This window comes from Octopus sinensis, linkage group LG22 (assembly GCF_006345805.1).
Source record: "Octopus sinensis linkage group LG22, ASM634580v1, whole genome shotgun sequence".
Classification (NCBI taxonomy): Eukaryota; Metazoa; Mollusca; class Cephalopoda; order Octopoda; family Octopodidae; genus Octopus; species Octopus sinensis.
In genome coordinates, this window is record NC_043018.1 from 24,748,379 (window position 1) to 24,772,090 (window position 23,712).

A 23,712-nucleotide genomic window follows, 5' to 3' on the forward strand; every position below is an offset into this window, starting at 1 on the left:
TAAAGTCCCCTGTTTTGTTCTCGGCACTTCTCCTGGAGTTGGTGGAGGACGAACACCATATCCATTGTGCCTCTGTTGGCTCTGAAGCCACACTGGCTCTCGGGGAGGTTTTCTTCAGCGATGGTTGGTACTAGCCTATTGAGCAAGATCCTGGCAAGTACTTTGCCGGCGATGGAGAGTAGGGTGATTCCCTGGTAGTTGGAGCAGTCAGACTTTTCACCCTTGTTCTTGTACAGGGTTATGATGACGGCGTCGCGAAGAAATGTGGGATCTTGCTCTGGTCCCAGCAGCAGACAAGAAAATCATGGAGCATTGGACCTCCATTCTTCCAGATTTCTGGTGGGATGCCGTCAACTCCTGCTGCTTTGCGACTCTTGAGTTGTCCTATGGCTTCAATAGTTTATTCGAGGGTGGGTGGTTCGTTGAGCTCCTCTTTGAGTGGAAGTTGAGGAATGCGAAGGATGGCAGCGTCCTGTACGGTACGGTTAGCACTGAAGAGGCCTTGGAAGTGCTTGGACCAGCGAGCGAGGATGGAGGCGTTATCGGTGATGAGGTCCTCTCCATCTGAACTGCGTAGGGGACTCTGGACCAGGTGGGTGGGGCCATACACTGCTTTCAGAACCTCATAGAAGCCGCTATAGTCTCCGAGGTCAGCACACAGCTGGGTTCTCCGCGCCAGGTGGTCCCACCACTCGTTCTGCATTTCTCTGAGTTTTCGCTGCAGGGTGTTGCAGCGAAAACAGCACCCTGCAGTGTTTTGCATATAATTTTAAGCTATCAACAATTTTGCAGAATTTTGAATTTTAGAGTTATCTCCCTTACATTCTTTCACTATGAGAGTTATGTCCCTTGCACTTGGCAGAAGATTGATTAAGACCATCGATCAGTCAGATCATAAGTCTTCTCGCCATGATCACAGATTTTGTTTGCTTATTTTTACGGACCAGTATATGAAATTTAGAAATATTCTAAAACATGGCTGTGTAGTTAAGAAGCTCATTGGGAAACCACATGATTTCGGTTTCTCTTCAATTGCGCCGCTCCTAAGTTTTATTCAATGACAAAAACAATAAAAACAGAGTTTCTTGTTACTGCTTTTTCGTGTAAATTGTCAGTTTTAAGTGCTATAAATAGTAGTATGTGTCGCTTTGTAGCCTTATGGCTTCGGATTTAATTTCACTGTGCAGTGCACTGGTGAAATGGCGAGCTGGCAGAATGCTTAGCGGGATTTCGTCTGCCGTTACGTTCTGAGTTCAAATTCCGCCGAAGTCGACTTTGCCTTACATCCTTTCGGGGTTGATAAATTAAGTACCAGTTACGCACTGGGGTCAATGTAATCCAAGGTTCAATAGTTTTTCTTTCAACACACGAATTCACATCAAGAATTTTGCACTCGTGCCCCGTGTTAGTAGGGTGCTAAGAGCACTATCTGAGCATGATTGTTGCCAGAACGGCTAACTGGCTTCTGTGCTGGTGGCATGTAAAAGGCACCATTCGAACGTGATTGTTACCAGCATCGCCTTACTGGCACCTGTGCCGGTGACATGTGTTAAAAGATTCGAGTGAGGTCGTTGCCAGTACCGCCTGACTGGCCCCCGTGCCGGTGGCACGTAAAGCACCCACTACACTCTCAGAGTGGTTGGCGTTAGGAAAGGCATCCAGCTGTAGAAACTGCCAGATCAAGATTGGAGCCTGGTGCAGCCATCTGGTTCGCCAGCCCTCAGTCAAATCGTCTAACCCATGCTAGCATGGAAAGCAGACGTTAAGCGATGATGATGTGTGTATATCGAGTGAGCTTCTTTCAGTTTCCATCTGTGAAATCCACTCACAAGGCTTTGGTTGGCTGAGGATTACAATAGAAGACACCCAATGTGTCATGCAATAGCACTGAGCCTAAAATCACATGGTTGTGAAGTAAGCTTCATAATATATTCACATACATTTGGTGCATGAGGTAGTGAGTTCGATTCCCGGACTGGACTGTAGACTGTGTCCTTGAGCAAGGGACTTTATTTCACATTGCTCCAGTTCACTCAGCTGTAGAAATGTGTTGCAATGTTACTAGTGCCAAGCTGTATCAGCCCCTTTGCCTTTCCCTTGGATAACATCAGTGGCATGGAGAGGAGAAGCTGGTATGCATGGGTGACTGCTGGTCTTCCATAAACAACTTTGCATGGACTTATGCTTCAGAGGGGAACTTTTCTAATTTTATGGTCATTCATGACCAAAAGGGGACTTTACTTTTTTACACACACACACATATATATATATCATCATCATCATCATCGTTTAACGTCCGTTTTCCGCGCTAGCACGGGTTGAATGGTTCGACCGGGGTCTGGGAAGCCAGGGGCTGCACCAGGCTCCAGTCTGATCTGGCGGTGTTTCTACAGCTGGATGCCCTTCCTAACGCCAACCACTCCACGAGTGTATATATATATATATATATATATAGATAGATGGCCCAGTGGTTAGGGCAGCAGATTCGCAGTTGTGGGATCACAGTTTCGATTCCCAGATCGGGTGTTGTGTTTATTGAGCAAAAAAACACCTAACGCTGCATGAGACTCTAGCAGGGGGTGGTGACGAACCCTGCTGTACTCTTTCACCACAACTTTCTCTCACTCTTTTTTCAAAGGGCCAGCCTTGTCACACTCTGTCACAGTCTGAATCTCTCCAAGGACTACGTTAAGGGTACACGTGTTTGTGGAGTGCTCAGCCACTTACACGTTAATTTCATGAGCAGGCTGTTCTGTTGATTGGATCAACTGGAACCCTCGTTGTCATAACCGACAGAGTGCCATGACGACGATATATATATATAAACAAGAGGCGCAGGAGTGGCTGTGTGGTAAGTAGCTTGCTAACCAACCACATGGTTCCGGGTTCAGTCCCACTGCGTGGCATTTTGGGCAAGTGTCTTCTGCTATAGCCCCGGGCCGACCAATGCCTTGTGAGTGGATTTGGTAGACGGAAACTGAAAGAAGCCCATCGTATATATGTTTATATATATATATATATATATATATATATATATATATGTGTGTGTGTGTCTGTGTTTGTCCCCCTAGCATTGCTTGACAACCGATGTTGGTGTGTTTACGTCCCCCGTCACTTAGCGGTTCTGGGCTTACAAAGAATAAGTCCCGGGGTTGATTTGCTCAACTAAAGGCGGTGCTCCAGCATGGCCGCAGTCAAATGACTGAAACAAGTAAGAGAGTAAGAGGAAATAAAAACAACACATTTTATAGTTGTATATTTGTTTATTTTATTATTATGTTTTTAATATAAAAATGTCGTGTTTGCAATTTCAAACATTTTTTCCGGAAATTTTATTAAAATGACGACAGAAAGAAAAACAAAAGAATTATATAAAAGCAAAAATACTAATCAAAAAAATTTATACAATTTACGTCAAATTGTTTTTCTATAAAAGGACATTTAGAATGTCTGTTTTTTTTTTTTTGGTTTATTTTTCCTCATTTATTCAGTTTTTTATTTCATAATTTGTTAATCCCTTAAAAATTATTTTTAAAAAGGAAAATGAAAAAAGGTTAAATTAAAAACAACAAAAAAAAAATGGAAAAAGGCTCACGGCAAATATCTGAGCCCTTCCTCAAGACATTGCTATCATGACTATCCAATGTGCAGTGCTTGTGTATGTGTGTGTGAGAATGTATGTGTGTATGAATACATGATCACACAAATGTGTGTATGTGTGTGTGTGTGTGTGTGTGATATATGTATGTATCTTTATACGTTATATCCTCATCATCATTATCATTTTGCATTTGTTTTCCATGGTGGGAGAGGCTGGATGGGTTAACGCGATCTGCTTCAGCTTTTACTAAGGATTACTGCTATTCTAGATGGGTCAGAGAACCATGCCTTATATATACATATATATATATATATGCATATATACATACTTATACATACATAATATATACATTATATACATATACATACATAATATATACATTATATGCATATATACATACATAATATATATACATTATATACATATATACATACATAATATATACATTATATGCATATATACATACTTGTACATACATAATATATATACATTATATGCATATATACATACTTATACATACATAATATATATACATTATATGCATATATACATATATATACATACATATAAATACATAATATATATATTATATGCATATATACATACTTATACATACATAATATATACATTATATACATACATACATATATATTATATACACATACAAACTTACATACATATATGTATGCATGGGACTAAACATAGACTTGAGCCCGTCCCTCTTTCTAAGAGGAAACTCTGGTGCCGCTCTTGGAACATCCTTGCCAGGAATGCAAAAGAGAATTTCATAGTTAAGTCGACCCCCCCACCTCCTCTTTCTTACAACACCTTTTAACAGCGAAGAAGCCTTTTGATAGTGTCTTATTGTCGATAGTCTTTGAAGCCTCAAGGAAAGTAAATGTAGCCATTTCTATATGCATGCATATCTGTGTGTGCGTGCACATATACACACATATATTTATATATATATGTTTGTGTGTGTTTGTATATATATATATATACACACATATGCATGTGCGTGTATATATATATATATATATATATATATATAGAACTCTGTCAGAACCAGGATAATCTGTGGTCTTACAAATCTGTAAATTCATGACAGATGTTAAATATATACACACACACACATACACGCATGTGTGTATGTACATACATATACATACACACACACACATATATATCTTGAGGCTTCAAGATAATGCATGATTAACTCAAAACAATGTGAATAAATAGACATTGTGTTTGACAGAGGAATCTAAATGCAAAAGAGTTAAGGGATCTCTAAACTCTATTCTTGGTCCCCCTCTGTTTATTAAAACCCTTGAGGAAATATCCTTACAACCCCAGGATTGGATATCTGTGGGAAGTTTCATATGACAACAATGATGATTATGATGTCCTGTTTCTTATTGCAGAACGCGTGATGATTATTATTCTGATGATTATTATTCTTGTGTTGTGGGTCTGGGAAAGAAAGGTAGAAACATAACACTGTATTAGTTATGCTAATACTAAATGCTTTTATAGAGAGGCATTTCCCGAAGAGGTCTTAGGCAAGCAATGTTTGGGGTCTGAAGATATGCTGTATGGCTAAACCACTTGTGAGCGAGAAACCCAGGGTAATCCCATAAAACGGCCCCCATTATTATATATATATATATATATATATATATAACAATAAATTAGAGAGATTCAATATATAGGAGAATTATCATTGTCACTAAATGTGATTAGGGTGTTAGAAAACACTTACATTGCTAGAAATAAGAGCTAAAATGCTGTGGTCAATGCACATAAATGTAAACATATATGCAAACAGGGACCTTAACTGTCCAAAAAACGCTTGAGAATTGCTTCTTCAATAAGGAATATATTTATGCAGAGGGGTTTCTGGCTAACTGTCAAAGAAGTTGGACTTTAGACATGATATGGTGCACGAGAGCAGTTAGCTGTTGGAGCTCTCATAGAATGAAGTTCTTAGAATACGGAAACTTGTTAGACATATGAGATAGCTTCTGTCTCCTAGGTGACAAAATTAGGGCTGAGGTAGTTGAGATGAAATATGGTAGTTACACTAAATGAAAGGGCTGAAGAGGTACTATTGTTTCTTTGATGATTGGTTGTTTTCGTTTAGAAAGAATGGCTTGTATGAAACCTTCATCAAACGTATGATGTTCCTGTTGAGAATGAGATCAGATCATCGCATCAGAAATGTAGAATTTATCCATGAAGACTGAAGAAAAATAAGTGAGGTAGAGAGGGTTGGATGTGCAAAATAAATATGCATGAAAGGCTGGTATGATTGGGGCCTATGTGAGCTGAAAGAAAGTGGCTGAGTATTAGAAGCAGTATGGTCAAGTATTACTGGTATGAATGAGTGATGAAGGTGGGGGGTGTTAAAGTGCCATTTTCCTCATGGAGAGTGAACAAAATAAAGGAGATTCGAGGAAGAAGTGAGGGGAAATAATGAGGCTAGATCCCAAGATGCTTGGGACCTTGTGGATTGGAGATGACACTGGAGCGAAATGAAAGTAGGTGAGATTCATCTAACTTAGAGCTGCTGCATAGGAAAACAGAAAATAAATGCCAACGATGATGATGATGATGAAGAAGTGTACATAAAACCACTCACTCAATGACTCTCTCCACAGTTGAAGGGGTTGTCTTACGAGTTACTTGGTGGTCTTACTGGTAGTTGTGCCCTGTAAAATACGTCCTGTACACTCTGTAAAGTGATCGGTGTTAGGAGGGGCATCCAGCCGTAGAAACCATGCGAAAGCAGACAGTAAAGCGAGGCAGTCTTCTGACTTGCCAGCTCCTCTCCAACTGTCCAACCCATGCCAGCATGGAAAGCATATGTTCAATGGTGATGATGTATACACACACACATATATGCACATATATATATATATACATATACACAAACATATACATACATACATTGTTATATGTATATATATACATGGATGGCGTTAGGAAGGGTATCCAGCTGTAAGAAACACAGCCATATCAGACTGGAGCCAGGTGCAGCCTCCTGGCTTCCCAGACCCAGGTCGAACCGTCCAACCCATGCTAGCATGGAAAACGGACGTTAAACGATGATGATGATGATGATTGCGTGTATAATGTGTACATACATACATTATGTGTGTGTGTGTATATATATATATACACACACAAAGTGTATGTGTGTGTCTGTATATATATATATATATATATAGTATGTATATATATATATATATATATAGTATGTGTGTGTATATATATATATATATATATATATATATATATATATATATATATATATATACACACATATATATTGTGTATACACACACACACATGTGCATGACCTTCTGGAAAACATGCCTCATTCATTTTGTCTTTCAGAAAGCAACGTTTGTGCCAGTGATTATGGTTGTGTGTGTGTGTGTGTGAGAGAGAGAGAGAGAGAGTAAGTTTATATGTGTGTATGTGTCTTTGTGTATCTCCTGGTGTGTGTGTATATGCAACCCGGTGTGTATACATGTACACTGACATGTATAAATGCAGCTGCAAGAGCCAGACAATGAATGATAGTCAAATCATTATTAACAACAACACAATCTGCTGAAGACTGTGTCTTTTGATTCCCTTGTACTGCCAAACGTTTTCCCTTTAGGCCTTCATCTAACTGCTGTGATGCTCTACAAAAGAGTCAAAATAGCATCCTGACAGCTGTTGCTGCTGTTGGTTTGAGATAAAAGGAATGGAATAATAAAAAAAAAAATAATAAAAGGACAGGTGTAAACGAGAGGTAATCAACTACCTTGGCTAAACCAAAACTGAAAGAAGAGTTTTAAAAGTAACGAAGCGCAGAAACAAGGGTCAGACGAAAGTTGTGTGTGTATTTTTGTTGATGGATATCTGTGTGGTATTGTGGGTATGTGGGTGTGTGAATTTATCTACAGATATATGTGTATGCATAGGCATACATATGTATGTGTGTATGAAAATATAGACTTGTCTATGGATATGTATGTGTATATATATATATACATATTGTATGTGTGTATATGTATGAATTTGTCTATAGTTATGTATGTGTGTGTGTGTATATATATATATATATATATATATATATATATACATATGTATGTGTGTATATGTATGAATTTGTCTATGGATATGTATGTGTGTGTGTGTGTATATATATATATATATATACACATATGTATGTGTGTATATGAATGAATTTGTCTATGTATGTATATATGTGTGTGTGTGTATATGTATGAATTTGTCTATGGATATGTGTATGTATGTATACATATATACACATATGTATGGATCTGTCTATGGAGGTGTGTATGTACATATATTTGTATGTGTGTGTACATATGTATATAAGTATGGATATACAATATTTATCAATGGCTGTGTGTGTGAATGTATGCATGTATGTATATAATGTAGACACGCGTTTGTATTATTACATCATTGAACCATCACAGCCAAGGCTGTGCATGGGGCATGTATGCGCGTACTATAAAGTTGCATTTTATAAACCTTGTGATTTTGGTGATATCATCAACTTACTAATTGACTAATTAGCTGCCATTAGTTGAAGAATATTTCAGTTCATCATTTTATAATTTATTTTTTTGACATTTTCAACTTTCATATCAAAGTGAAAAAAATTCAGGAAACCAGGACAGATAGTAAAAAAGAAACATGAACAACACAGTTTTAACTAATTTGTTCACTACCTAAATTAACAACAGCCACATTGAATTTCACTGTTCACTGTCTAAATTGCAATTAACACAATCTAAACTACTCACTACCAAAATAACCATTAACATTTTTAAGCTGTTCACTACCTAAATTTCCATCAACACTAGTTTACACTGTTCACTACCATTAACAATGTTTAACCAAACTGTTCACCACCCAAATTATCATCAAACACCATTTAACTAAACATCATTAGCACCATTTGATTAAACACTATTTAACTAAACTATTCACTATCCTAATTACAATTAACAACATTGAAACTGTTCACTACATAAATTGCTGTTAACACTATGTAGCTAAACTGTACACTATCCTAATCATCATTTAGGCTGTTCACAATCCCAGATATCATTAACAATGTTTGACTAAATTGTTCACTATAACAGTCACTATTAACATCATCTAACTGAACTTTTCATTCTATTAATTGGCATCAAGTGTTTCACCTGTTCACTAACCAAATTACTGTTAACACTGTTCACTGTCATAATAATCATTAACCTGTTCACTCTATTAATTGCCATCAACAGTTTCAACTATTCACTATACTCTAATCACCATTAACACTCTTTAACATGTTCACTATCTAAATTCTGTTAACACTATATAGTTAAACTGTACACTATCCTAATCATTATTACCCAAATTACCATTAACACCATTTAATTAAAATGTTTACTATGATTACTCTTAGCACTGTTTAACAAAACTGTTCACAACCTAAAATAACATTAAACAACTTAGAATTCAAACTTGGCTTCACTGAGCCAGTGATGGAATTGGTACATTGCTGTAGGTTAGTCCCAGATGAACGATGCCACCAGCTGTGGATTGTTTGCACAACAGATAACCAAAACTTAGCAATGAGCATATTAAACCAAGTTGTTGCATTTTAACCCTGGGTCAGCTTTAATTGAGCAGATCTATGATGAAAGGTGTTGTAGTCATGATCATTCTGGTTAGCGAAGTTGTTTTTTTTCTGATATGGTCTTCTTCAGTGAGCTCACATTAGGGAGAAGACCATGGGTGCACCCTCTTTGAAGATACATGGACCAACTCAAAGCAACACTGAAAGCCACTGGAATTGAACCTAAATCATTTGAAACACAAGCCTGAGACTGTACCAAGCAGCAGTGTTCCATCACCATTGGAACCCAAAACTTCGAAGCCACCAGAAGAGAAAAGGAAGAACTCAAGTGACAGGAGAGAAAGGCTCAACAAAACCAACCTCGTCCCCCACCAACATTGCCATTCTGTCAATGCCATTGGCTCTTCTATGCAAGAATTGGTCTACAGTCATCAATGCCATCACCATAAAGGAAGCGTTCAGCAAAGAAGGAAATAAATTCTTGAATACGAGATAAAGCTGCCACCATTGACAAGTGTATCTATGACTACATTATCCAATGTGCTTTTTCCTTTAACAACACTGTGTGTTATTTGAGTGAGATTTCACTGGTATTTTAGCAGTTCAAGAAACTACATAAAGATTCCCCAATCGATCTGCAAGAAATAGCAGCCAAATCTTCCTCAAATTACAAACAAATATCTTAAAAGGGAAATAGCACATTGGATATGCGAGGAGAAAACAAAGAAAAGCTTCAACAGCTGGAGCAAAGCTGACCTAGAACTAAAAAGCAACAACTTAGCTTAATTTACTTATTGTTTGCTGTGTCTATCATTTGTTTTATCTCATTCAAACTAGCCACACCTGGTGGATCTGTCGACACGTTACCATTTAATTGTTGGAAAACATCCAATAAATTGCACAGAAAACACCATTTTTCTTTATATATTTCATTATTTGATAATTTACATCATTATAAAATATGAATATGTCTTTAGTATTGTGAAGGTTGAAGGATTAAACCTTCAGCAATACTCTCTATTCTACACTATATACATGATCTATACTATTGTTTTTTCTTTTTTTTTACATAGATGATGACGTGTTAAGCCTTAAACAAGACACTCCACTCTATTCTATGTCAATACATCAAGAGAGTCTAATACTGTTACTATTATGAAAGTTAGTTAAACCTAAGACAAGACACATTTTTCTACTATACACATATGTATGGATGTGTGTTTGTGTATATATATACATATATATTATGCATATATATATATCTATATATGTATATACACATATATATATATATATGTATATATACACACACATATATGTATATATATATATATACATACACACACATATATACATCTGTTTATATATACATGTGTGTGTGTGCATATATGTACGTATATATACATGTATGTAAATATATACACACACACACATGCAAATCATTAGTACATCTATTATTATTAGAAAAGTAGATGAATCAAACCTTAGACAAGACACACCACTCTACATAAATACATCACCATTGCATCCAGCAAAATTTGTATTGTGAATGTTAAAGAACAATCTTTCAGGCAAGATGCAAACCTCTTCAGTATTTAAATTCATTCATAGGCCTAACACCATTTCTAATTTGAATGCTACTCTACTCCACAATGGTAAAAAAAAAAAATACACTCATTCCTCCCTTTAACAGATTTCGGAAGCAGGGGACAAAATCACGGCATATCAACAACACCTCTTCACCATCCATGGTAAGAATGATTGTAAATTAAAAATGTTGAGTTTACAGTATTTATAGAGTATATTTACAGTGTACAGGTATTTCAAACTGTCTGATTGGAGAGTGTACAGTATTTATTCCTCTGTCTTTTGTAATGTAATTGTTGATATATTAGCCACCCCCAATGTAGTGTTGGTACCTATGGACAGTCAGCTTCATTGGACTGATGTTCCCCGCTTTTAGTCCGTAGTACTGAGGTATGAGTGTACCTAGGTATATTAGTTTAAGATTTAGACACAAGGCCTGAAATTTGGTGGGAGGGGATAAGTCGATTGCATTGACCCCAGTGTTCAACTGGTACTTGTTTTATCGACCCCGAAAGAATGAAAGGCAAAGTCGACCTCGGTGGAATTTGAACTCAGAACGTAGTGGGAGATGAAATACCACTAAGCATTTCGCCCAGCGTGCTAACGATTCTGCCAGCTCACCACCTTAATAATAATAATAATAATAATAATAATAATAGTAATAAAATTTATGCTGAAGGTTTAAATTCTATCTCACACTACTGTATTAGTATAAAAAGGGTAACTAATACAAAATGATTAATTACTAAAATTTAGGACTAATTAGAAAATTTTCATTTAAAAAAGAGAATTTTCAAAGCTAAAACTATTTTCTTTGTGGAATTTATTTCTACGTAAGAATTATAAAGATTTCACATTTATTCATATTGATAAGACAACGGTGCATTATGCAAATATTGTAATTCATAACATCCCTCAAACATTCAGTAAATGTATTGATATGATATATCTCCAAACAGTTGTAATTATTAATAATAATAATAATAATAATTATTATTTCTTCTGACTTTGTCTCAAGGCCACAAATTTAGGGGTAGAAAAGGTAAGAGTATAGGTGACTATATCGCCATCCCTTGTACCTGACTGGAACTTACCAGTGATGTCACTGATTTTATGTGATCACACTGATTACTGTTTAATTACAAGGAAATGTAATTATTATTTTTTTTTTTTGCATTTTTACGATATTTCACTATTAAACTTTAATATTTAGTACTTGCGTTTATTTAAATATCCTTGAAACCATGTCAAAGATATAGAATAAAATACTTTCTCAAATTATCAAAATGTGCCACCAATGGTATATGTAGCAGTTAACGTGTTGATTTTATCAACCCTGGAAAGAGGATAAGTAAAGGTGACCTCAACAGGACACCAGCTTACATGCGAAGAGAACAGACATAACAAAATAGCACAAGGTATTTTATCTGTCTGTCTGTCTCTCTAACAATTCCATCAAACCTCTGACCTTGCATCCCAGTATTGGCTACAAGACCACAAATTTACAAGGGAAAGGAATAACGAATTTAAAGGTTACCAGTTCTTGGCTGGTACTTAAATTTAATTTTCATTCAACCCCAATAGAATGAAAGGTAAAGTTGACCTTGATGAGAATTGAACAGAGAACACTGAATTCTGTAAGGCTTTTACTGAAACTACATACTAAAAAGATTTCATAAAACTACATATATATATATATAAGGCATTTACTAAAACTACATACAAGTAAGGCTTTTAGCTTGGTGTTCTACAGTTTCTGCTAATTGCAAAGGATGTTAAATTTTCAAATATTTGTTTTTAAAATTCACGTCTATTTAAATCACCATCAATTGACCAACAGAAATGTAAATTTACAGACCTATACTACCGAATCTGGCCTTTTCACTCTGCTCGCAAATACCCCTCTAAATTTATGATCAACCAAACACTTCTTCTCAACACATTAGCATAATTCAAAACATTTCCCGCTTCATTCTGTGTCACCATATTTCTAGGTTTAAAACTTTTCACAGGGTTCTGTTGCCATTGCATTCAAAAACTCCTTCACTTATTCCCACATGTGCTTCTTAACATCTGAACACTTTCTTGGCTCACCTACATTCAAGTTTTAAGACAATCAATACATTTCACTCAAACACTTTGTAACTTCACTGCCTTCCATTCATTGTGCTTAACTCTTTAGTGTTTAAACTGGCCAAATCTGGCCCAAGATATTCTACATATTTTATATTCAAACTGGCCATATCTAGCCTCTCACACCTAACCTACATTGACAGCCTAAAAATAAACAATCACATCATTGAAACCTCAAAGCTATAAGGTAATGCATGATTAATTCAAAACAATTTAAATAAAAAAGCATTACATTTAACAGAGTAATCTGAACACTAAAGGGTTCAATTTCTGGTCTAACCTCTTTGGCCAACCTGCATTCAGATTCTGTAATGCTCGATTTATCTTAGTCAAACATTTCTTTGGTTCCACTCATGCCTGTTTAAAGCATTTTGGTACCTACTATTCACAGATGGAAGCCAGCAGTAGTCTCTCTCATTCCTCATGTTCTCTTTTAATTATTTTGTCTCTCAAATATCCCCACAACACCTTTCACTCCACACACATTTACTAATGCCGTATTTTATCCAAACATGTCAATATCTATAAATTTACTCATCTGCTTCTTCCTTGTCTCTTGTCTTTTAATCCTTATTTTGGAGGAAGGAGCCACCATTAATGACTCCTTCTTTCGTTAAGTTTTAGAAAGCTCAGATCCCTGGTGTTCTAACAATGCTGCCAATCCAATACCGTCAAAGTAGATCTTGGCCAGATTCCAACTTAGACTGAAAAAGCCAGAACTATTACAACAAGGCATTTTTGCTCAAAATTTTGATAATAATAATAATAATAATAATAATACTTCTTTCTACTGGAAGCACAAGGCCTCAAATTTGGGGGAGGGGATTAAGTCAATTACATCGACCCCAGTGTGTAACTGGTACTTATTTAATCAACCCTGAAAGGAAGAAAGGCAAAGTCAACCTTGGCAACTGAGAACATAGCGGCAGATGAAATACTGTTAAGCATTTCACTCAGCATGCTAACGATTCTGCCAGCTTGCCACCTCAATAATAATAATAATAATAATAATAATTTCAAATTTTGGCACAAGGGCAGCCATTTTGGAGGAGGAGGGTGTCGGTTACAGTGGTACTTATTTTATCAACCCTAAAAAGACGAAAGGCAAAGTCGACCTCAGAACATAGCGATGGGTGAAATACTGTTTAAACATTTTGTCCAGCGTGCTAACGATTCTGCCAGCTTGTTACCTTCAATAATAGTAATAATAATAATAATAATAATAATCCTTTCTACTAAAGGCACAAGGCCTGAAATTTGTGGGGAGGTGGTAAGTCGGTTACATCGACCCCAGTACTCAACTGGTACTTAATTTATCGACCCCAAAAGGATGAAAGGCAAAGTCGACCTTAGCAGAATTTGAACTCAGAACGTAGTGGCAGACAAAATACCATTAAGCCTTTTGCCCAGAGTACTAATAATTATTGCCAGTTCACCACCTTTAATAATAATAATAATAATAATAATAATAATGGCTTTTCTGATTTGGGCACAAGGCCAACAATTTTGAGGAGAGGGGCTGGGGAGTCAATACAGTTGACCCCAGTAATTGATCGGTACCTAATTTTATCAATCCCAGAAAGGATGGAAAGTAAAGTTGATCCCAAAGGGATATATAACGAAAATAAAGTCCACTCTGTTATATTTTACAATTGAGTGGCTTAAAATTAAACTTAGAAATTTTAACAAATCGTTCATTTTACAGCAAGGGATATTTAAAAAAAAAAACAGGTTAAAAAACAATACAATAACAGAAATAAAACATATACATACTGTGTAGGACGGACCTAAGGTCAAAATCTAGGAAGCTCCAAAAAGGCAGGTCAAGAAATAGGACATTTTTTTTTGTCGTTTGTTTTATACAAATTTTCGAAGCTTTCCTGTATGAAACCAATTAAACCAATTTTTAGTCAACAACAACGGATATATTCCCTTCAAATTGGGAATTCATAAAATAATATAAATCCATTTTTTCATGAGGGAACGGAGAGATCTGTGAAATATCGGGTTCTTTTGCCGCTGCAGATTTTCGTCGGGGTCAAAATCAAGTTGTTTAAAATATAGAGATAAGATTTTCTTTTTTTTTTAGTTTTTGTTTTCAAGCCAAGGGAGACAACTAACAAACCATTAATTCAAGGGAAACTACTCGCAAACAATCAAGTTATTTCTGTTGCTTTTGTTTTTTTTAATGCTTTCAAATGGACGCCAACTCGTTAAAACATCGTTATACGAACCTCTGACTCATGCATACGTATTCTTTTCAGAGTTTCTTATCACTAAGCTTTGATGATGCTACAAAGGGTAACACACAAGCGTTCAACCATGACTGCATTACATCTTATAGAACAAACAGCTGTGAGCTAACGAACTTCATAACATAATTTACTGGTCATTTTAATTCCTTATATACATACATATAACATGCTACTACTCTTTCTAGCACAAGGCTTTCCTATTTGGAAGCCTCTTATTGTATTACATATAACATACATGTATATACATACACAATGTATATATACACACACATACGTGTGTGTATATATATATATATACTTTATTTAAAGCAGCAGAAAATTCAACAAAACCTGTTACTCTGAGTTTCCTGTTGCCTTTCCTAGCAAAAACTGTCCGATGAACGGCAACGGGAAACTCAGAGTAACAGGTTTTGTTGAATTTTCTGCTGCTTTAAATAAAGCATATTACTCTATCACTGGAATTTGAGTACTCTTTTTTCCACCTTGTTTCACATTTATGTGTTTACTCCGGTGTATATATATATATATATATATATATATATGCAGGTGACTGAAGCAGCTTCAACTCAGTCATTTGATCTGCTAGAAATAGCAGCTAAATATCTTTCCACTCAAACACAACTGTCTTATATTAAAGGATACGTTGTATAGTGTAGTCCATGATATCGAAAGCCATTGTAGGAGGCTCAATGAAACACACAGACACACATCCTGGAATAACAAGATATAGTTTTCAATGAGATACAATTTCCCTCATATAATGTATGAGATTCATCTAGAAGACATTTGTTTGAAAACTATATTCAGGCGTAGATATAGTTCTTTATTGGTTTCATATTTTGGCACAAGGCCAGAAAATTCGGATGGGGGGAGGGGAGGTAGTAAGTCGATTACATCAATCCCAGTACGCAACTGGTATTTAATTTATTGACCCCGAAAGGATGAAAGGCAAAGTCGACCTCAGTGGAATTTGAACTCAGAATGTAGCAAAGGGCAAAATTCCACTCAACATCTTGTCCAGCGTGCTGATGATTCTGCCAGCCAGCAGCCTTTAGTTGTTTATATATATCAATGTATAGTGGAGGTGGGGTGGGGAGAGAAGTAGTTTCAAGTTTTGACACAAGGCCAGCAAATTCAAGGGGTGATGGTAAAGTCAATAACGTCAACCCTGGTACTTTAACGGTCCTTTATTTTATCAATACTGAAAGGACGAAGGCAAAGTTGACCTTGCTGGCATTTCGACTCAGAGTGGAACAAACTGAAAGAAATGCTACTAAGCATTTTGTCTGGAGTACTAACGAGTCTGCTAGTTTGCCGCTTCATAATAATTATAATTCTTTCTACTAAAGGCACAAGGCCTGAAATTTTGGAAGGTGACGCTCGTTGATTACATAGTGCCCAGTGTTTAACTGGTACTTATTTTATTGACCCCCAAGAGGGATGAAAGGCAAGGCTGACCTTGGCTGGATTTGAACTTGGAACATAAACCCGCAAGAAATACCACTAAGCAGTTTGTTAGACTTGTTAATGATTCTACCATCTCACTGCTTTAATTATCATAATTAATAATTGTTATGTTAGTAATGTTAAATGAAAATGCTATTGAAAATAATATCCATATAAATTGTTTCAAAACTTGAGTGTGTGAATGTTTGGACAGGTGTATGTGCATGCATCTGTGTGTGTGTGTGTGTGTGTGTCCTTGTTTTTTTCTGTGTATCTTTCTGTCGAAGAGCGTAGGCTCGAAACATAAAAGACTTGTTCTATTTCTATTCCTGAGCGCCATACAAATACATTTGTTTGTTTGTACTCCATCTGCCTTCGTCTTTTGTTAATTTTCGTAAACCTTCCCGTTATATATATGAAATCCTGGGGAAGTTTAAAATTTCAATTTGTGAAGTTTGCATTATTTCAGTTCTAGATTTGATAAAATTCATCAGTAATGTTTTTTTTAGCAGCAAGATAAAACTATTTTATCATCAGCAATTATAATTTGTTTTTATATCAATTAATTATTCAAAGAACTTAATAATCACTTTGTATTTATTTCATAAGCTCGTATAAAAGACTCCCACTTATTCAACTAAAACCCATTTTATATTTGACTAACAAGCCTGGAATATGGGATTCAGAATATAACTAGAAAAAAACTGCTGCATAACAATGAGTAAATACAAAATGATTGTGGCCAGAATGACCGCAGGTATTTGAAGATTATATTTTCGAGATTAAATTCCTTTACTTATACTTCCTACAGATTAATTTAGCTGTATACAGATCTAAAGTTGTAGAAATTTAAACAAAGCTTTGACAATAGCCATAAACTATGTATATATAACTCTGTTACATGCATACACACACACATATATATATCTTAGGTCCTGGTGGGGTATTTCCAGGGAAGCACTCACCCTGAGTTCTGAGCTGTCAACACTGTCAGATTCCTGACTGATAGCGAAATTCTTCAAGTGTAGAAAATCCTAGTTTCATGATGGTGAAACTGTTTTGTTGGTGCAGTGAAGAGTAAGCTATAAATCCAAATGAAGAGATTAAAGAAATCCTTTAACACATCTTTAATGATGCATTACAATTGTTTCTGTGCCAACTCTGCTTGCAACATCAGTTTACACAATATTCAAAGTGAAAATTTACATAGACTGGTGTTGAAAGCAGAGTTGGTACAGAAGCAATTGTAATGAATCATTAAAGATGTGTTAAAGCATTTCTTCATCCTATTATTTGGATCTCTCTCACACACACATACGCACACACACACATCTATAAAGAGTACAGTTTACTTTCATGGGGAGCAGAAAATCTAACGTTTTAGAGAGTCCTTCTCCAAGGGAAATTTAACAGGAGATAAATTCAGAGGAGACAGTTGGGTTTTACATTTTCTAAAATAAAGAAGGGGAAAAAATGGCAGCAACTCATAATCAGAGAATTTAAAATGCCATCATCTCTCGTGATTTTCTCTCTTTTCAACCTTTCCCTTTTTTCCGCTGGGGTGAGTTCACTGAATTCCTTTTGTCAATTAATACAAAATGTGACAAACTTTGTTCACGCAGACCCACACCACTCCCTTTGGAGATCTGTTTGATAATCTATATGTACACATGCACACATAAACACACCACTCATATGTATGTGTTTGTGTGTGTATATACACATATGCACACACACATAAACACACCATACATATGTGTTTGTGTGTGTATATATACACATATATATACATACATAAACACACAAACACACAGACATATATTTTTGTATATAAGACTATTTTGGGAGTACCATACCGTTAACTGCTTAGAAGCAAGCTATGTATATAATATTTTCAAACCCGAGGGATTATTCGGTTGTATTGGGTATATAAGAGTATAGATTAAACAGTTGTACAAAATATACACGAGTATAGAGGGTATACAGAAGTACAGAGAATATAGAAGTATAAAGTATATATAAGAAAAGAAAAAAAATAGAAAGAAAGAAAGGAAGGAAGTGGTTGTATCTTCCACTTAATTGCTAATTAATAACATTCGATGTTGATTATTGGTCAGCATAATTTTCTTCGTCTTCTTCTTTGATGTCTCTGCTTTTTTCCTCTTCTTCATCGAATTCCAGGATTTGAGTGATTTCCTTTGGTGTGTCGGCATAAAGGTGTGGTACCAGGCTATCTGTACGCTGCAGTGTTTTTCTCTTGGGAATGGCAGCATCGGTGGAAATTCCTGATAAGTTCTCACTGAAAGAGCGCGAACGACTGGCCATCAGATCGCTGCCGACCACTTGTTTCTCGTGTGACACAGTTGATTCATGTGCCATCTGGATGGAGAGAAAAACGAATAAACTTCAGTTGAAGCATTATTTTAATTGACTTCAAATTTTTTGGCTCAAGGCCAGCTATTTCGGAGAGGGGATAAGTCAATTACATGACCCCAGTGTTCAACTGGTACCTCTTTTATCAATCCCGAGAAGATGAAAGGCAAAGTTGACCGTGGCAGAATTTGAACTCAGAATGTAAAGACAGACAAAATTCCTCTAAGCATTTTGCCTGCCGTGCTAACGATTCTGCCAACTCATTGCCTTAAAGATGTTAATAAGCCATTCAAAATACAAACTGATTTGTGTTAAATATGAAATAATTAATTAAGATCTTTAAAATCTTTATAATAGATTATAGGTGCAAGAGTGACTGTGTGGAAATAAGTTTGCTTCCCAACCACATGGTTCTGGGTTCAGTCCCACTGCACAGCACCTTGGGCAAGTGTCTTTTGCTACAGACTTGGGCTGACCATTGTCAGCTTTAAATTAGAAGAAAGTACCAATGGCATGGGTTTGTGGTGGACCTCAATTTGCCAGGAAGTGACCCACACACTTGATTTCATGACCTTCCTCTGTGGCACTTACAAAATGAGACATGCAAGATCCAGTTAGGAAACTGCAACGGACTGCCACTAACCCAGTTATAGCTTTGAGTAGCGCCTTCTGTAGCATGTCCATCGTGTGTAGCCCTCTTCATCTGCTGGTTCAAGCATTGAAATCTGTTGTAATTGTCGTCATCTGCTTGTTCCACCAGTGGGGGTCTTTGCACTGAACAAAGCCTTGCGAAAGGATTTGGTAGAAGGAAACTGAAAGAAGCCCATTGTGTGTTTGTCTGTGTCCTTGTCTTGACATCATGTGATAGTTGAAGAATGAGTGTCTCTGATTTACAAACAGTGTCATTCATTTCCAAGGGAAGATATTCAGGGCAGTGGGCTTACGAAACATGATTTCAAAGGCTGGAGGACACTGCTGTTGTGTGTAGCAATAGATGTGATGAAATTAGAGGAGAAATCAGTGGATACCACTGCTATTAATGGCAGTAGGCCAAATGCTGTAAGTGGTGTTATTTGACAGTATTAGTGGACACTGCAGTGGTCTTCACAGAAATTATAAACGTTAAAGGAAAAAAGAAATTTTAAATGAGAAGCGAAAGTTGTTAAGAAGAATCTGTATCTTACCAACATTGGTGGTGCTCTAAATACATAGCTGAATGGGTAATAGAGCAAGTTGAGAATTGAGGCAGCATATAGATCGGCGTACCGCATAACTTGGGCCCCAAAGAAGGTCTGTCGAGAACCTAAGGTGAAAATATATACACAGATGCATCACAGAAAGCCTTATTTTAAGTCAGGTATTTACTCTATCAGTTTTTTTTTGTCAAACTGCTAAGTTACAGGTGGCGAAGTGGGGTTGAAAACAAACACAGACATAAAGGCACACACACACGCACGTGCACACACACACACCATAGAGTGTTATAGAAACAGTTGTACTCACCACTTCTAAATAAACTTCCCAATACACCGTATTCCATGTCCATTTCATGTGTTACAGACTGGAAAAGAAGAAAACTATATTATTCCTTTTATTCTTTTACTTGTTTCAGTCATTTGACTGCGGCCATGCTGGAGCACAGCCTTTAGTCGAACAAATCGACCCCAGGACTTATTCTTTCTAATAGGACTTATTCTATCGGTCTCTTTTGCTGAACCGCTATGTGGGGATCACAAATACAGACACACAAACATATACATATACACGATGGGCGTCTTTCAGTTTCCGTCTAACAAATCCACTCACAAGGCTTTGGTTGGCCTGAGGCTATAGCAGAAGACACTTGCCCAGGGTGCCACGCAGTGAGACTGAACCCAGAGCCATGTGGTTGGTAAGCAAGCTACTTACCACACAGCCACTCTTGCACCTATATATATATATATATATATATATATATATATTTGTTATGTGTTTGTTTTTATGTTCATTTGTAATAAAATCCTTTTGGCATTAAAATCCCTTTAATATTCAGAATTACTCTGTCAAATGTAATGCTTATTTATTAACATTATTTTGAGTTAGTCACGAATTATCTGATAGCTTTGAGACTTTGATGATGTGATTGTTTAGTTTTAGAATGACATTGTTGAGTAGGTGCAAGAAGCAGGATGAGGCCAGTGTGAGCATAAAAAAAGTGGAATATTTGGGCCAGATACAGCCAGTTTAAATGCTAAAGGGTTAATCTGACGGGTCATTCTGTACTTTTGTAGAGTACAAATTTATTATTCTTAAACAAGAATGTTGTTGACGGTGACTTTGAAGTTTTGACCAGATAAGCTGGACAGTGGCTTAGCTGGCCAAAACTTCAAAGTCACAATCAACAATGTTTATGTGTATGTATATATGTACATGTGTGTGTGTGTGTATATATATATCTCTCTCTATATAAACGGCAGTTTGTCTGTGCGTGTTTCTGTGTGTCTGTTTGCTTGTACCCTCACTCTGACCACGGCTTTCAACCGATTCTGATGAAACTTGACACACACATAGCCCAATGTCATAATTCAAAACTAACGCAGCGAAAATTTTGAAAAGTTCCCCCAGTTCTGAAAAAGATTGATAAATTCGACATGGGGTCGACAATCAGAAACATAAACCGCAGATGGTGTAGGGGACGCAACTCGGCCTTTTTAACTCTCAAAAAAAATTTACCATCATTTTTTTGCTATTTTTTGGCTATAACTCTCTAAAAGTGCTTTATAGTTATTTCCCTTACAAACCCGAGCAACGCCGGGCGATACTGCTAGTATATATATATATACACACACATATATATATTACCAACGAATTGAACCAGCCAGGATCCCTGGTCTGGTGGTACGTAAAAAGCACTATCCGACTCGTGGCCGATGCCAGCACCGCCTCGACTGGCTTCCGTGCCGGTGGCACATAAAATACACCAATCTGACCGTGGCCGTTGCCAGCCCCGCCTGGCACCTGTGCAGGTGGCACGTAAAAAGCACCCACTACACTCACGGAGTGGTTGGCGTTAGGAAGGGCATCCAGCTGTAGAAACATTGCCAGATTAGACTGGAGCCTGGTGCAGCCTTCTGGCTTCCCTGAACCCTGGTTGAACCGTCCAACCCATGCTAGCATGGAGAACGGACGTTAAACGACGATGATGATGATACGTTTTTATTTTTTTCTGCAATTTACTTAATCATTGATATTTTATTGTTATTTTAATTTTAATATTTCTATTACATGTAATTTTCTAGATGGTGTAATTTAATTGTTCATTTTGAATTGATAAAAGGTGTTTTTTTTCTACTTTATATATATATCATCATCATCGTTTAACGTCCGTTCTCCATGCTAGCATGGGTTGGACGGTTCGACCGGGGATCTGGGAAGCCAGAAGGCTGCACCAGGCTCCGGTCTTATCTGGCAACTTTTCTACAGCTGGATGCCCTTCCTAACGCCAACCACTCCGTGAGTGTAGTGGGTGCTTTTTACATGCCACCTGCACTGGTGCCAGGCGAGGCTGGCATCGGCCACGGTCGGATTGGTGCATTTTATGGAAGCCAGTCGAGGCGGCACTGGCTTCGGCTACGATTCGGATGGTGCTTTTTACGTGCCACCGACACGGAAGCCAGTCGAGGTGGCGCTGGCATCGGCCATATATATATATATTATATTGTGTGAAATTTGATTTAGTATTTCTAAATTGAATGTTTTGCCTTGTAAGTTTGGATTTATATTCCTCAAATATTATTATATATATTATATATATATATATATATATATAGTAGGTGTGTGTGCGTACATGCATGTGAGCATTGTGATTGAAGTGTTAAGATTGTGTATACAGCAGTATATGTCATGTATATGTGTTTTGTACGATTCGGTGGTGCTTTTTACGTGAAGCCAGTCGAGGTGGCGCTGGCATGGTATATATATATATATATTATATTGTGTGGCACGGCCATATATATATATTATATTATGTGAAATTTGATAGTATTTCTATGAATGTATGTAGTGGATAATTATATATATATATATTATAGTAGTGTGTGTGTGCGTACATGCATGTGAGCATTTGTGTATGAAGTGTTAAGATTGTGTATACATGCAGTATATGTCAGTATATCTGTGTGTGTGTGTGTGTGTGTATATATATATATATATGTATAGAGCATTATTACACATAAATGCACTAGGAGGGACAAAGTCATTACTACCAAAAATTATCGGATGAGTTTTCACGAGCTAGATAATTTCTGTAAGTAAGAGCTTAATGTTAACATATATATATAATATGTGAAGAGTGAAGGTGTGTGCTTCTGTAGGGTATGCGAGAGAGAAAGACAGAGAGGGGGGTGAGCGATAAACAGAGAGCATAATATAAGAGAAACAGCTACAGAGAGAGAGAGATCGAAGGAGAAAGAGAGAAAAATAAAGAGAAAGGGAGGAAGAAAGCAAGGCAAGGTAGGTGACAGAGAGAGACAGGGTTGTGGTTTAGCGTGAACCGACCTTGATTTTGCTTTGGTATGCTGTGATGTCAGGGCATACATGACTGCTGCTGTCGAGGTACCTGTGAAAGGAGCAAGGTGTGGAAAACAAGGTCGTTAGAACATGAAATTACAGTAGAGAAATTACAA

The 23,712-nt window shown here is 36.7% G+C and overlaps 1 protein-coding gene and 1 long non-coding RNA gene across 4 annotated transcripts in view; one reads left to right on the top strand and one right to left on the bottom strand.

The window, feature by feature from the left end:
- The window catches only part of LOC118767496, an 88,813-nt gene that overhangs the window by 12,638 nt on the left and 52,463 nt on the right, over positions 1-23,712 (top strand). The window lies entirely within an intron of this gene.
- LOC115223288 (cytosolic purine 5'-nucleotidase) overlaps positions 17,255-23,712 on the bottom strand; it is a 243,065-nt gene continuing 236,607 nt past the window's right edge. For both annotated transcript variants that reach the window (XM_036512160.1, XM_029793796.2), the window contains exons 15-18: positions 23,585-23,645; positions 20,552-20,609; positions 20,233-20,351; positions 17,255-19,054 (exon numbers count right to left, since the gene is read on the bottom strand). In XM_036512160.1, the coding sequence (XP_036368053.1) occupies positions 18,782-19,054; positions 20,233-20,351; positions 20,552-20,609; positions 23,585-23,645 (511 nt within the window). In that variant the 3' untranslated portion in view covers positions 17,255-18,781. The remainder of the gene's footprint in view (positions 19,055-20,232; positions 20,352-20,551; positions 20,610-23,584; positions 23,646-23,712) is intronic.